General features: G+C 39.1%; 2 protein-coding genes across 4 annotated transcripts in view; one reads left to right on the top strand and one right to left on the bottom strand.

Moving 5' to 3' along the window:
• Positions 1–12,633, top strand: part of ppt1 (palmitoyl-protein thioesterase 1 (ceroid-lipofuscinosis, neuronal 1, infantile)) — a 45,831-nt gene that overhangs the window by 32,314 nt on the left and 884 nt on the right. Inside the window, exons 1-9 of one of the 3 annotated variants that reach the window (XM_088328895.1) lie at positions 8,620–9,080; positions 9,537–9,662; positions 9,738–9,847; positions 9,920–10,047; positions 10,127–10,197; positions 11,892–11,994; positions 12,056–12,146; positions 12,215–12,313; positions 12,377–12,448. In XM_088328895.1, the coding sequence (XP_088185021.1) occupies positions 9,548–9,662; positions 9,738–9,847; positions 9,920–10,047; positions 10,127–10,197; positions 11,892–11,994; positions 12,056–12,146; positions 12,215–12,313; positions 12,377–12,448 (789 nt within the window). In that variant the 5' untranslated portion in view covers positions 8,620–9,080; positions 9,537–9,547. Of the gene's footprint in view, positions 1–8,619; positions 9,108–9,536; positions 9,663–9,737; positions 9,848–9,919; positions 10,048–10,126; positions 10,198–11,891; positions 11,995–12,055; positions 12,147–12,214; positions 12,314–12,376; positions 12,449–12,633 lie in introns of those variants that run through there. The other 2 variants (XM_088328896.1, XM_088328897.1) reach the window with 2 other exon arrangements.
• LOC148371035 (ras-related GTP-binding protein C-like) lies at positions 42–9,039 on the bottom strand. The gene is made up of 7 exons (XM_088328894.1): positions 8,554–9,039; positions 6,096–6,299; positions 5,822–6,021; positions 4,381–4,495; positions 4,131–4,273; positions 2,869–3,017; positions 42–468 (listed from the first exon to the last, which is right to left on the bottom strand). The coding sequence occupies exons 1-7, from the start codon at positions 8,731–8,733 to the stop codon at positions 332–334; spliced, it is 1,128 nt and encodes a 375-aa protein (XP_088185020.1). The 5' UTR covers positions 8,734–9,039; the 3' UTR covers positions 42–331.

Genomic DNA, 12,633 nt, shown 5'->3' with positions numbered 1-12,633 from the left:
AGAATTTTTACAAATTGATGAAATGAGCAGATAAACATCAGTCATGAAAATATAAATTTATTAAAAGAAGATAAGTGCTGTAAAAAATAAAATCATCATGCTCTTTGGAATTCATTTGCTGTGATTTAAAAAAATCAAAAGCCCTTAAAAGATTAGGGAACAGCGCATGGGTAAACACAGGGTGTGCGAGCCCCCGTTAAAGTCAAAGAGTTCCCCCGAAACTGGCTGAGCGTGCATCCGTTAAAAGGATGATGCAGAAAATGGAAGACAAGCTTCCATGGGTGCATTGCCCGGATTTCGGACAAAACTGCTGAAATTATGGCTGCTATGTTTAGAGGCCGTTGCCGTTTAATGCAGCGTATTTGAGGCTGCCGCTCGATTTGGGGACAAGGCTTTGGTTGGAGGCGGCCACTTCGAACACCTCGTAGATGGCTTTTCGGAAACAGTGGAAATTGTACTCGATAAGACCTGTAGAGAAAACATTACGAATTGGATGAGAAATACATTTACGAGATTCTTGTGAGATAAACCTGTTTGTAATAATTGCGAGGACTCCTGAGCTCCTCCTATACATGACATGTACAGATTGAATACCGAAACCAATTCGTATTTTAGGTTTTGATACTTGAAACAGATTTCAACACCGGTATCGGAACTGTAAGCAGTTGTAGTAGGTTGGTTGGATCCCTTAATCACCAGGATCGTAGGGGCACCATTTCCTGTGGTGTGTCTTGGGCAAGTACAGCCTGGTGGCGCCCATCCCCCTCCAGGCCAGCATGTTTCCACCCGGTCTCGAACCGGGAACCTTTCGCGTGTTAGGCGAATGTTGTAGTACTTTTATTGTAGTAATTTTTTAAATTCATTATATATTGTTTTCTAGACAGAATATCAATCAACGTCATCTTATTTTGAAACTTTGAAATGTATAGGTTAGTTTTTGAATACATTTAAACCATCAGTACTAACGATAGACACCTTTTATTGGTATTGGTGAATACTAAAGAGTTGAGTGCTCAATACCAGTTTTTGAGAGTAATACCCAACTCTTCTATAGTCGTTGATATAGTTTCTTAAACATTCCCCTTCACCTGGCATTTATAAGTGCCGATAGCTAAAACTATGTTATCTGCACCAATATCAATGTCTGGTATTGGTACTCTCCCACCCACTGCAAATAACGTTCTTGTTATCTTTTATTAAATAATCTTTTTTAAAGTACATTATAATATGGCAGATCATCTCATCTCATCTCATCAGCCGTACCGCTTATCCTCATTAGAGTCGCGGGGATGGCAGATCATTTTGGTTTTTTTAATTAAAGGATTCTTTTTCTTACCTAACATTATTATTTGATATCATTATCCCCCATAAAATAATACTAGGGAAAGTCATTTTTATCATACCCAATTTTAAGATTTAATTTCTTATTTTTTTTATATTTTTAACTACTATTTTCTCAAAAAAATACCGTATTTTCCGCAATATAGGGCGCACCTAAAAGTCTTAATTTTTTTCAAAAGCTGACCATGCGCCTTATAATACAGTGCGCCTTATTTATGGATCAATATTAAATCGCAAAGTCTTCCAACTAACTTGCAGCCGCCGACTAGATTTTCCCCCGAACGCCAAGTAGTCCGCGGTGTATGCTGGGATTTATTTACCGGCGTTTCATTGGCTAACCAATGTGTCAATCATCATTTGAATCGATCACTATTGGCTAAAGTTATTCGGAGGTCAAGGGGCGGATCCTTTTTATCATTTACAGGCTGGCATTGGCTGAAGCGGCAAAACAAAGCCTGCAATTGGCCGAAAAAGAGGAATGCGTATAGCACATGGTTGACGGCATACAGAAAGCATTTTTTTACTATTCTGTATTTGTAAATATTTTATTCTCCTGGATTTACTAAACTAACGGATATAAGAGGACCATGGCTGCACATTACTATTGAACACAACGACTTCGGTGAGCTACTTCGGCTATATATTTTCCCTGTCTCTTGTTTCAGACTGAAATCGATGTTTCTGTGATAAGCGGTGCAGATAATGGATGGAATGGAGTGTCTATTTTTAAATTAAACTCAATTCCAAGTGTTTATTGTCATATGCACAGTAAAGTTGCGAGCGAAAATAGAAACTAAGGAATGTTTGGCATTTCTTGAATCCCAAGACTTTAACCTTCCGAATGATGGAACGATGCATTTGAGTGACATCGTACGGACACCGCATCCGCACGTGTTCTCGACACGTATTTGCGTCTTTGCAAGCTTTGGGAATGTTAAGGGGGTAATAAGTTTGACTGAACTATCTGACTGTTTTGTCGACGTTCCCATTGTAGCGCCTTATAATCCGGTGCGTCTTATGTATGTCAAATATAGGACCAAAAACTATTTTTTCGGGGTGCGCCCTATAACCCGGTGCGCCTTATAGTGCGGTAATCCTGAATCAAGTCGTTTGATAAGGGAGATAGTTAAGGTAATTTAAAAACACATTTTATTTATTTTAGATTTCTAAAAAATCCTATATGAAATCTTAAAAGTCAAAAAAAAGAAAATCTTAATATAGGGAAAATTAACTTAAGTAGCTTATTCCTTTTTCTCATTTAAAGGATTGTTTTTCTTTATTATTGACAGCTGAAAATCTTAAAATTTACAAAATTATCAGTAGTGAATCAAGACAAATGTATTTGAAAACATGACTATTTTACTGTTTATTTTTTTCTATTTATAATACCACTTCATTAATTTAAAACGTAAATGAAACCAGTAAAAAAAATAACCTAACCTATAATCAATATACAAACAGATTGATCACAATGATTTCATACATGACTTTCTTCTACTTCAAGTGTTTCCCGCATAAGTTCCTCACCTTTCCTCTCAAAACTCTCCTCCCTGAGGATGCAAACGAGCGCAAGGAACTTTGTGACCTCTTTCAAATAAAGCACGGTGGTGTTGTTCAGTTTGATGATGGCCAAAGACTCCTTATCGTAGGCGCAGCCGCTGCCATCGTCCAGCAGCCTGCCCGCAATAAATCACATTAAAAACTGACGGAGGGAGTCAAATACTGTAAATTCCAGACTACAGGCTGCTACTTTTTTCTACATTTTAAACAATGCGATTTACAGTACAATGCGGCCTATCCTTTTAGGGTTTTTTTTCCAAGGGTCCCAGGGGAATCCGACTGTTTTATTGGAAGGACATGCGGCAGGTGATTACGCAATGGGATTTCTGCCAAGTGTTCTGAATGTCAAAATTAAGAAATGCAAAGAAGCGTGGGTAACAGAGTGAGTAACTTTGACTCCCTTTGGTATCCAAATGCCTTTACATCTACTTGGGGATGCGCATGAACAGATAAACAAGATTCCCACTGTCCCTATGGAATAAGATCCCAATCTTGGCAGAAGCAGAAGGGAAATGTCGAGTACAGAAAAGTAACACGTTGTGCCGCGAATAAAACACTTGTATGGGGACTGTTTCGCAGCGGTCACTTTCAATCAAGTAGCACAGCAGTCAATATTAATTGAATTGGCATTGACATATACGCAGGAGAGTGCGACAAAAACATTCTCAAAATGAGATTATAATTCTGACTAAAATTCATGAAACCTGTATGTTAACAACTGCTTATACTCATGCTCTGCCTTGCGAGTGATCTTAAGTTCTCCCATCCCTTGCACTAATGACTAGAGGAGAGTAACTGCTACATAAAAAAATCATTTTACTATGACAGTAGTCAGTAACTAAGGAGAGGTACACGATAATAAGCGGGCTGACAGTTATCGGACTGATCACTGCCGAATATGACGTCTCAGTTTTTGAAACGATTAAAAAAATAAACCTGTTAATTGGTCCCCAGTATTGATTTTTGCCGCACTCCTGCATATATGTCAATGTGGTTGAGTAAAATTGACAGCTGCGGTACAGTCTGTGTGTCTTAATCGCAGCAAAATGTTTTACTTTTCTCTACTAGACATTTTCCTGCCGATTTCGTTTTTAGTGCAAAAAATATAGGTGAATGAGTTCATTTCAATGGCTGTTGAGTTTCTTCCTAAAATGTGCACATGCAGCTTTTAATCTCGTGCACTCTGTAGTCCAGAGTTTACGCTAATCGATCAATGCGCCGCATCTGACCCGTAAATGCACGAGACGTCGATGACCACGTCGATCATGTCGCAGCAGAGCTCGTAGGACTGCATGTCCACTGGAGAACTGTCGGTGGCCACGTAAATCTTGCTGACCACGTCGAACAGGAAGGCCTTCTCGATCCCGGAATGCTGCCAACATGTGAATCACGGGTTCAGAGAGGATATGCCGTCAGCTTTTTTTTTTTTACATAAAAAGAGAACCGGAAGTAAAATGAAAAAAAAAAACGTCTGTTTACCGATATGAAAATATTTAGGAGGTTCTCCAAAGTCGGCAATTGAGGGATGAGCTTCTGGACCACTTTGCTGAAGGCCTCGAATATGGAGTGGTCGTAGATGCTGGTCAAGTAGAAACTGAGAAGACCAGAGAATTGATTTTTGATTCAGACCCTTATCCAGGAGGGACTTGAATTCGACCCGTGGGATACAGCAATCCCCATCTTACAGTATTTTTTACTTTAGAATGTGGAGTGAGATGCTTTTCAGCCCCTCTTTATGACATTTCTCTATTTTCCGACATCAACAACAAATTATTTTGCGTGTCCAAAGGATTCGCAGTGATTGTGAGTATGTAGAATTATGTCTCTGGGATGCCTGCCTGCTATTGGTCAACGTCAAGGAAAATGCCTGTCTCCCATTAGTTTGCGTCATGACATTGTGAAAATACGGAAATGCTATTGGCTAAGCTACCTACCACTATGCTTTTCTTTTTGTCTTTCTTGCTTTCTTTCTTTTCTTCTCCCTCCCTCTCTCCATTTCTTTCTTTCCTCCTACTTTATTTTCTATGTGTTCAAGGCTAGCAGTAATGCTAAAAGGAGAAGCAAACAAATTATTACATGGAAACGAAGCTTGCCATTATCAAAAAATACGAAGAAAGTGCACAAATTGCTACCCAATCTGTGTGGCATGGCCGTAACCAATAGGTGATCGGGACTATCATTAAAGGGACCGTGTGTATTGTTTAGTGCCTCCTAGTGGTAAAAATTACTTAATTCATTAACGATATATAAAATAAGCAAAAATACATTAACTATCATTTAATCGTGCATTTTTTGTAGGTAGAGAAATTTGCATTTGTTTTGGAAAAACAAAAATATGGCGATTAGTTTTTTGTACTGTTTTTACTTGCTATGGGTCCCAACACTTACAGTGATCCTAAAGTAAAAGCAAAATCATGTGAACCATGCAAACAAAGCTTGAGATTATCAAGAAATCCAAAAATGGCACACTGTTTGCTACACTTGCTAAAAAGTATGGCTTTAAGCAATCAACGATCGGAACTATTATTAAAAATAAGCAAGCAAATGAAGCAAGGGCAAGTTTCAAAATCCGTTTCCTTTTTAATCCGCCGTCGCAGTCTCCCCCTACATCCACCCGCTGCTCCACTTGACCAGCTCAAGTCATATAACACCAAAAGTAGGTAAAATGTCTTACTTTAGTTAGATATTTATTTAGTTATAATATGTATTCATATGAACATGTATTTTCACATATGTAAAGCTTACAAAATACGATTTTGTTATTTTAATATTTTACTCTGGGGTACCAGGGGTTTGGAACGCATTAGCTGATTACCAGAAATTTCAATCCCTTGCTATACGGCAATTTTACTTTGCAATCCCCACCTCAGAACGGATTAATGTCATGTCCCGGGGGTCTACTATATTTTACGTGACATACCTGAGATGAACTTTCTCCAAGCTAGCATCTGCTAGGTCGTCAGTAGCCCTCTGATGAATATCTCTTTGCGTTTCTATTTTGTGGTCGTCAGAAAGGCCATCCACTTTATGGATGAATACCTCAAAGTTGATATCAGGGTTGACCTTGTAGGCTCTCGACACCGTCATTTGCAGCTTTTCCAAAGCGTCCATGTAATCGTCCTGGAGGACCAAATAAAAAAAACAAAGTTCCTCATTTGACCCTGGTCACTCGAGATGAAAACGAAAAGGACTACCTGAGCGTCGATAACAAAGATCAAGGCTCCGGTTCCGTTGAAGATCATCTCGCTGTCGAAGGTCGGGTCACAGAAGTCCACCTGGCCGGGAAAGTCCCAGATTTGGAAGTTGACGAAGGAACTGCTGGAGATGTCGTCTTTGTAGATTTTGTTGGTGCTCTCCAGGAACAGAGTCTCGTTGGGAGACATTTTATGGAAAACCACCTGAGAAAATGTTGCCACACTTAAATCAAATGTTTTATTTTACACCACATTAATCTATTACCAAAAAAAAGGTTTGCACCAGGATGGGAATTGGTGAACTTACGGTTGCTGATCAGACATTATGTGTTATTCCATTGCTTAAATGGAGAGTGTTTGAATGAAATGAAATGATCTGCATTTATATAGCGCTTTTCAAGTCAATGACTTCCCAAAGCGCTTTACAATGTGCTCCACATTTCCCAATAGCGGCCGTGCAGCCATGTAAGGCGCTAACCTGCTTATTGGGGGTATTAGGGGTTCAGTGTCTTACCCAAGGACACTTCGACATGTAACACGGACGAGCCGGGATTCGAACTGGGATCCCTTGATCCCAAGATGAGCGCTCTACCTCCTGAGCTACTGCCGCCCACTATGTCTCTGCATGGTACAGTGCAAATCAAGTCACATTTATTTGTGACACCCTTAATCACAAAATGTCTCAGAGGACTGCACAGGTTACAATTACATCATCCCCTGATCAAATGAAATGAATGCTAAGAAATACAAGAGAAAAAACAAACTACGGAGACTCAAAGTGATCAAAACGCAACATTTTCCTTCTCATTTTTCCCCGAGCCTTTATAAAAAATATTGTTACCTTTATCCAGCAAACATAGCGGACAATTATCTCAGCTCCTGTTAGCTGATACACATGTTATGTACAATAAATGCTAAGATCTAAGAGGATTTTTAAAAAGAAATGTTTGTATGGTAGTTCTTGTATTATTTAAATCAATGCTGTTTTTTTAAATCAACAAAGTTTTATTTACTGCAAGAAAGCGCTAAATTAACACTGTCTCTTTAAGCTTTGATATCATGAAATAATATTTTTACCATTTACACAGATAAACACATAAAACTTATTCAGAAATATCTATTAGAGAATATACCGTAAAGTGCACCTAAAAACCACAAATTTGCCAGAAATCCCAAAATGCGCCTTATAAACTGGTGGGCCTTATATCAATGATAAAATATAGTAAATAATATTAGAAATACACAATTAACAGGGAATACTACTAGATGCTGTAACCGTTTACGGATTAATTCTATTTTAATGGTGAAACAACATTTTATAACGTTAGTTACTGTTTCACGATTTTTTGTCTGATGTAACCATTATTTTATGTGGCTTAATTGCACATTTAATTTGAAATTATCACACAAACGGCTGTTGTGATGGTGCGCCATATAATCTGGTATGTTTTATAGTCCAGAAAATATGGTAATATGACTCATATAACACTTAATATGAAAACTAACCTTGTGTAGTCAATGTCATTTTAATATATATATATATATATATATATATATATATATATGTAATTGTGGATCAGTGGGTAGCAATACTTGTACCAATACTAGAAATGATGTATTTGCTGCCTTCTATTTAACAATCAGAAACCTGAGGTTAAAGGAATGGTACATTGTCGTTTCTAAAATATTATGCTGGGAATTAAAGGTATTACTTGACAAATATCTCTCTTTTTTGAGTTTTGCTTTGTAGTTGTATCGGCATGTAGTACTTGTATCGATGACTACTAAGCATTTTACTATCCTTCGCATTACAGGTATGATATATAAATTAGGAATGTTCAAAAGCAAAAATCTAATAAAAATCAAGACCAACACAATGCTCAATCTTAATTCGTCACTGATACAGATACCAGGAATACATATACCCTCATCACAAAATCTCATATTTTTTTCATTTGACGGATGAAATAAACAATCAAATAAAAAATGATCTCGACTTCATAGAAATATCTTGAAATCCCCATATAATATCTTCCTTAATATTTCATTTATTGAACAGAGATTTACCTCTATTACAGGTTGAGGTTCCTGAAAATATGAATGGGCTGCTGTTTGGAATATAAATTCGAGTATCGGCACCCATATCGATACCTGGCTTTGGTATTCGCTCATCCCTAAAAACAGGGGATATGGCAAACATAAAAAATGTTTCAGAAATTCACTAAATTGTTATTATACCATAAACTCGGTAGTGAACCATTTTCTAGATAAAAATAAATTCTTGTGCATTTTATATAGATAATAGGGCCAATAAGCGATGTGCTTCCGTTTGTGCGCATGCGCGTCTTTTTTATTGCCCATGTCAAAATACCGATGTAAATTGGACATTGTGTTTTGAACAATAAAAGAGTCGTATAAATAAACACTTTATTCAAGGATAAATCCTTTTTTCGTTTACCTTTTGAATGGAGGACTTTCCGCTTCGCCTCCGCCCCATCAGCAGTATCCTCGGCTTGTCAGCTGACACGGAGCTCTCCTCCACGTCTGCTTCCTCCAGCCCGTAGGCGAACGTTTTGGGAAACGAGCCTACGATATCGTAATCGCCTGATAAATTGGGTTCCTCGAACCGAATCGACATTTTTGCTGTCTGCAAAAACAACTTTTAATCTCCCGAATTTACGTTCAGCTGACTAAAAAATCCGACCAGGAATGTGCTACGCGAGCTAGCATGGCAAACTAGCTTAGCACGCCCACTATTAAAAAAGTTCAAACCTCACATTAAGCAAAATAACTGCTTGTTTTTTTGTTAAGGAAAATAAATACACAAATTAAAGTGTCATTTCCCCCGTGATTGGTCTAATTAAAATGAAGTATACAAATCCAGTCGCGTCTTGGACTTCTTGCAAAGTGTCCCTCCTTTTTCCTCCGATTGGTTGGCCTGACTACCCGCTGTCACGTGATCACGAATCCCGGAAATCAACAACAGTGAGTACCGCGTTACGTCTTTAAAGGGTGATTTATCGTTTTATTCTACTTATAATTAATTGGTTTTGAGCGTGAATATGTTGCTGTTCACGATGGAGTAAAATCCACCGGGAGATAAGGATGCTGTGCATGTTTTGCGACCTGTGCAAACCGCCAACGATCAAACCGACCACAATGTTTACATTTGGAAACCACTGATAAAATGTCAATATGTGATGACCAAATCTTATCACATACAATTCAAAACCGATGTCTGAAACATGATATTTACTGTAGAGTACACTGCGGGAATATTGCCCTGATTACAGTCGGTAAAGAATGTATTATGAATCACAGCTAGCTGTTTCCCTCTAGTGGGTAATCTTTTAATCGTTTTACCTTTCATAATAGGTTATTGTCATAAAAATAAGTATCGTATAATGTCCTTAGCAATAAAAACGAATTCATGCATTTCAGGTTCTTTTAAAATGACAGCAGTTATGCTGTGGTTTCTCCTGGTGGCTCCGTTGGTTTTGACTTCAGGCAGGCCTGCTCAAGACTTCATTAATGGAACAGTACCTCTAGTTATGTGGCATGGCATGGGTGAGTGTTGCATTCTTTTACACTGTATTGCAGTCCTATGATATCGATATTGTATTGGTATTCTTTCATTTCCAGGTGACAGTTGCTGCAATCCCCTCAGTCTAGGGGCCATCAAGAAAATGATCCAGAAGGAGATTCCAGGAATTTATGTTCTTTCATTGATGATTGGGAATAATATCTTAGAGGTGCTTTTTATCCGTTTCTCTTAAGTTCGAGCTCAATTTGATAATTACTAGTACTTGTTTTTACATGGGCAGGACACCAAAAATGGATTCTTCTTGGATGTGAACGAGCAGGTGTCTCAAGTGTGCAACCAGCTGGCTGGGGATCCCCAGTTAAAGGGCGGATATAACGCGATGGGCTTCTCACAGGGGGCACAGTTTTTGTATGTTATTTTCACACCTCAATCCACGCAACCCCACAGTTTTTACATAACATGACGAAACATTTTCCTGTTGTTGTAGGAGAGCTGTGGCACAGAGATGTCCCTCGCCCCCAATGAAGACGCTTATCTCTGTCGGGGGCCAGCACCAAGGTAGGAAAAGACATTTATTATTTCAGGAGAAAACATATATGTGTCGTTCTTTGGTGGATGGGTGCAGCGGCTAGTTTTTTTTTTTTCATATCTTACCTTTCTCATTTGGATACGTGCATGAATAATCATGCTTATAGTCACCAGGAACTCAGAGACCTTGGACAAAAACTAGATTTCAACGTATTTGATCATTCATACGGCATCACGGTGGACAGGATAACCTTACAGTCATCAACACACCCCAGAAAATCATCAGCTGCTCTCTGCCCAGCTTAGACAACATTGCCGACAACATTGTAATGAAGTCCTCTTACCCCGGCAACCACTTTTCTGACCTGCTGCCCTCTGGCAGATTTTACAGGATCCTTAAAACAAGTCCGACAGGCTCAGGGACAGTTTCGTCTCAAGGTCCATCACCACCTTAAACAAGCGCAAAATACTGTGAAAAACATGTATATCTATACACAGATATAGGAAAATGTGTATTCATATTTTATTTCTCGATTTATTTTGGAAATATTTTTCCACCTATGTTTTTAAACAGTTTTTCTTTGCAATATTTTCTGATGCACATATAACTTGGGCCAGTCTGAAAAATCTACCTTGTGATTATTGCCTATCTTTATACTGTAATCCTTCGTTTATTGCTGTTCATGGGTACCAGAACCCCCCCCCCCACCCCCCCCCCCCCCCCCCATGAGATGCAAAAATCCATGAAGTAGACCCCCCCGTTTTTAATATGCGTTCTGCCGGCCCCCACTCTTAGCCTAAGTCAACCGAGATAATGGATTGGTGCCCAATGCTGTTCTTTTAAGGTGGAAAGTAGAGACAAAGAGTTGCCATGCATGATACAAATTTCCTTTCTCGGCCTCTGCTTTCAGTAATAGTGTACAAGGGATAATGGATCAGGGCCATAACTGTGCATTTAAATTAGGTGGGCCCAAATGGCAGCAGAATGGGATCGCGACCGCCAAAAAAAGGCCCAAAAAACTTAATGCAAAGTGCGCTCTGCTGGTCTCCACTTGCAACAATATGTAATGGGGATAATTGATTGCAGCCGCACAAATGCGGTTCACTCTTTGTTGGACAGAATAGCAAAAAAGAGGCGCTACGCATGAGACAAATGGTTTCTCTCGGTCCCCGCTCTCAGCAATAGTGTACTAAGGATAATGGATCATGGCCATTACTGCACATTTAATTTTAGGTGGGCCAGAACAGCAACAACATGGGAAGGAGGATAATTGATCATGGCCGCATGAGTGCAGTTCAATTCTGGTGGTCAGAATGCCCAAAAAAGAGCTGCCATGCCTGACAAATGTGCGCTCCTGCTGGTTCCTGCTCGCAATATGTTATCAACAGTAATGGATTAAGGCTGCACCAGTACCGTTCACTTTTTGGACGGAATGGCAAAAAAGAGGCGCTAGGCCTAAAAAAAGTGTTCTGGTCTCGCTCGCAGCAATAGGCGAATGGGGATAAATAATGGTGGCTTAACGGGTGCAGTTAGTTTTAGGCGGAATGTGTCGCAACGCGTGACACAAATTTTCTTTCGGCCCTTGCTCTTAGCAATAATCGGCTGGGTATATTGGATTGCGACCACACAGTGAAGTATATTATTACATGTTGATCCTGGAGTGCCACATCTGATCTCGTTGTTAACAACGTACACTATTTTGTTATGACAATTTTATTCTTAGGTGTATACGGGCTGCCGAGGTGTCCAGGAGAAGCGTCCCACATTTGTGATATGATCCGAAAAGCTCTCAACACTGAAGCTTACAGCGACATTGTTCAAAAAAAGTAAAGTCTTATCTCCTTTTTTCTTTGTGTTGAGACGCTTTATTTATTTTATTTCTTCCAGTTTGGTGCAGGCCCAATACTGGCACGACCCTTTAAATGACGACCTGTACAAAAAGCACAGTCTCTTCCTGGCTGATATCAACCAGGAGCGGGTCAGTCGTCTTTCGTTTTTATACTCGATGTGAAATATTCGACTCGTTTTGTCTGGTTTCCCTTTCAGGTTTTAAACGAGACGTACAAGAAAAACCTTCAGCTGCTGGAGAAATTTGTCATGGTCAAGTTCTTGCAGGATACGGTGGTGGATCCCGTCGACACCGAGGTAAAGAAAAAAAAAAAATTACATTTTGGGTTTGAGGTTGTGAAACGTCAGTTCTCATTACAGTGGTTCGGCTTCCTGAAAACGGGCCAGGCTAAAGAAACAGAAACCCTGCAAGAAAGTGTTCTTTACAAAGAGGTGAGATTTTATTAAAAAAAAAAAGACCCCAGGATACATTAATTCCTTCTCAGGTGGGGACTGTAAAGTGAAATAATTGTATAGAGGGGGAGATAAACCAATAATAATTAGCCAATGAATTCCAAACCGCCTGTAGCCCAGATAAAAACATTAAAATAACCAAATACTATAAACTGTTTATATGT

The sequence above is a fragment of the Urocampus carinirostris genome, chromosome 2, assembly GCF_059441175.1.
Source record: "Urocampus carinirostris isolate Australia breed hairy pipefish chromosome 2, RoL_Ucar_1.0, whole genome shotgun sequence".
NCBI classification, from domain to species: domain Eukaryota; kingdom Metazoa; phylum Chordata; class Actinopteri; order Syngnathiformes; family Syngnathidae; genus Urocampus; species Urocampus carinirostris.
Note: the sequence above shows the minus strand (reverse complement) of the source record. Positions and strands in the feature narration are given on the sequence as shown.

Bases quoted from the DNA above. Each gene is read 5' to 3' on its own strand.
- LOC148371035 (XM_088328894.1), bottom strand. From the start codon at position 8,733: ATGTCGATTCGGTTCGAGGAACCCAATTTATCAGGCGATTACGATATC. The intron at 3,018-4,130 runs GTCAGATGCGGC...TATTGCGGGCAG, and splicing joins GACGTCTCGTGCATTTACGG to GCTGCTGGACGATGGCAGCG. The intron at 469-2,868 runs GTGAGGAACTTA...TTTTCTCTACAG, and splicing joins GGAGAGTTTTGAGAGGAAAG to GTCTTATCGAGTACAATTTC.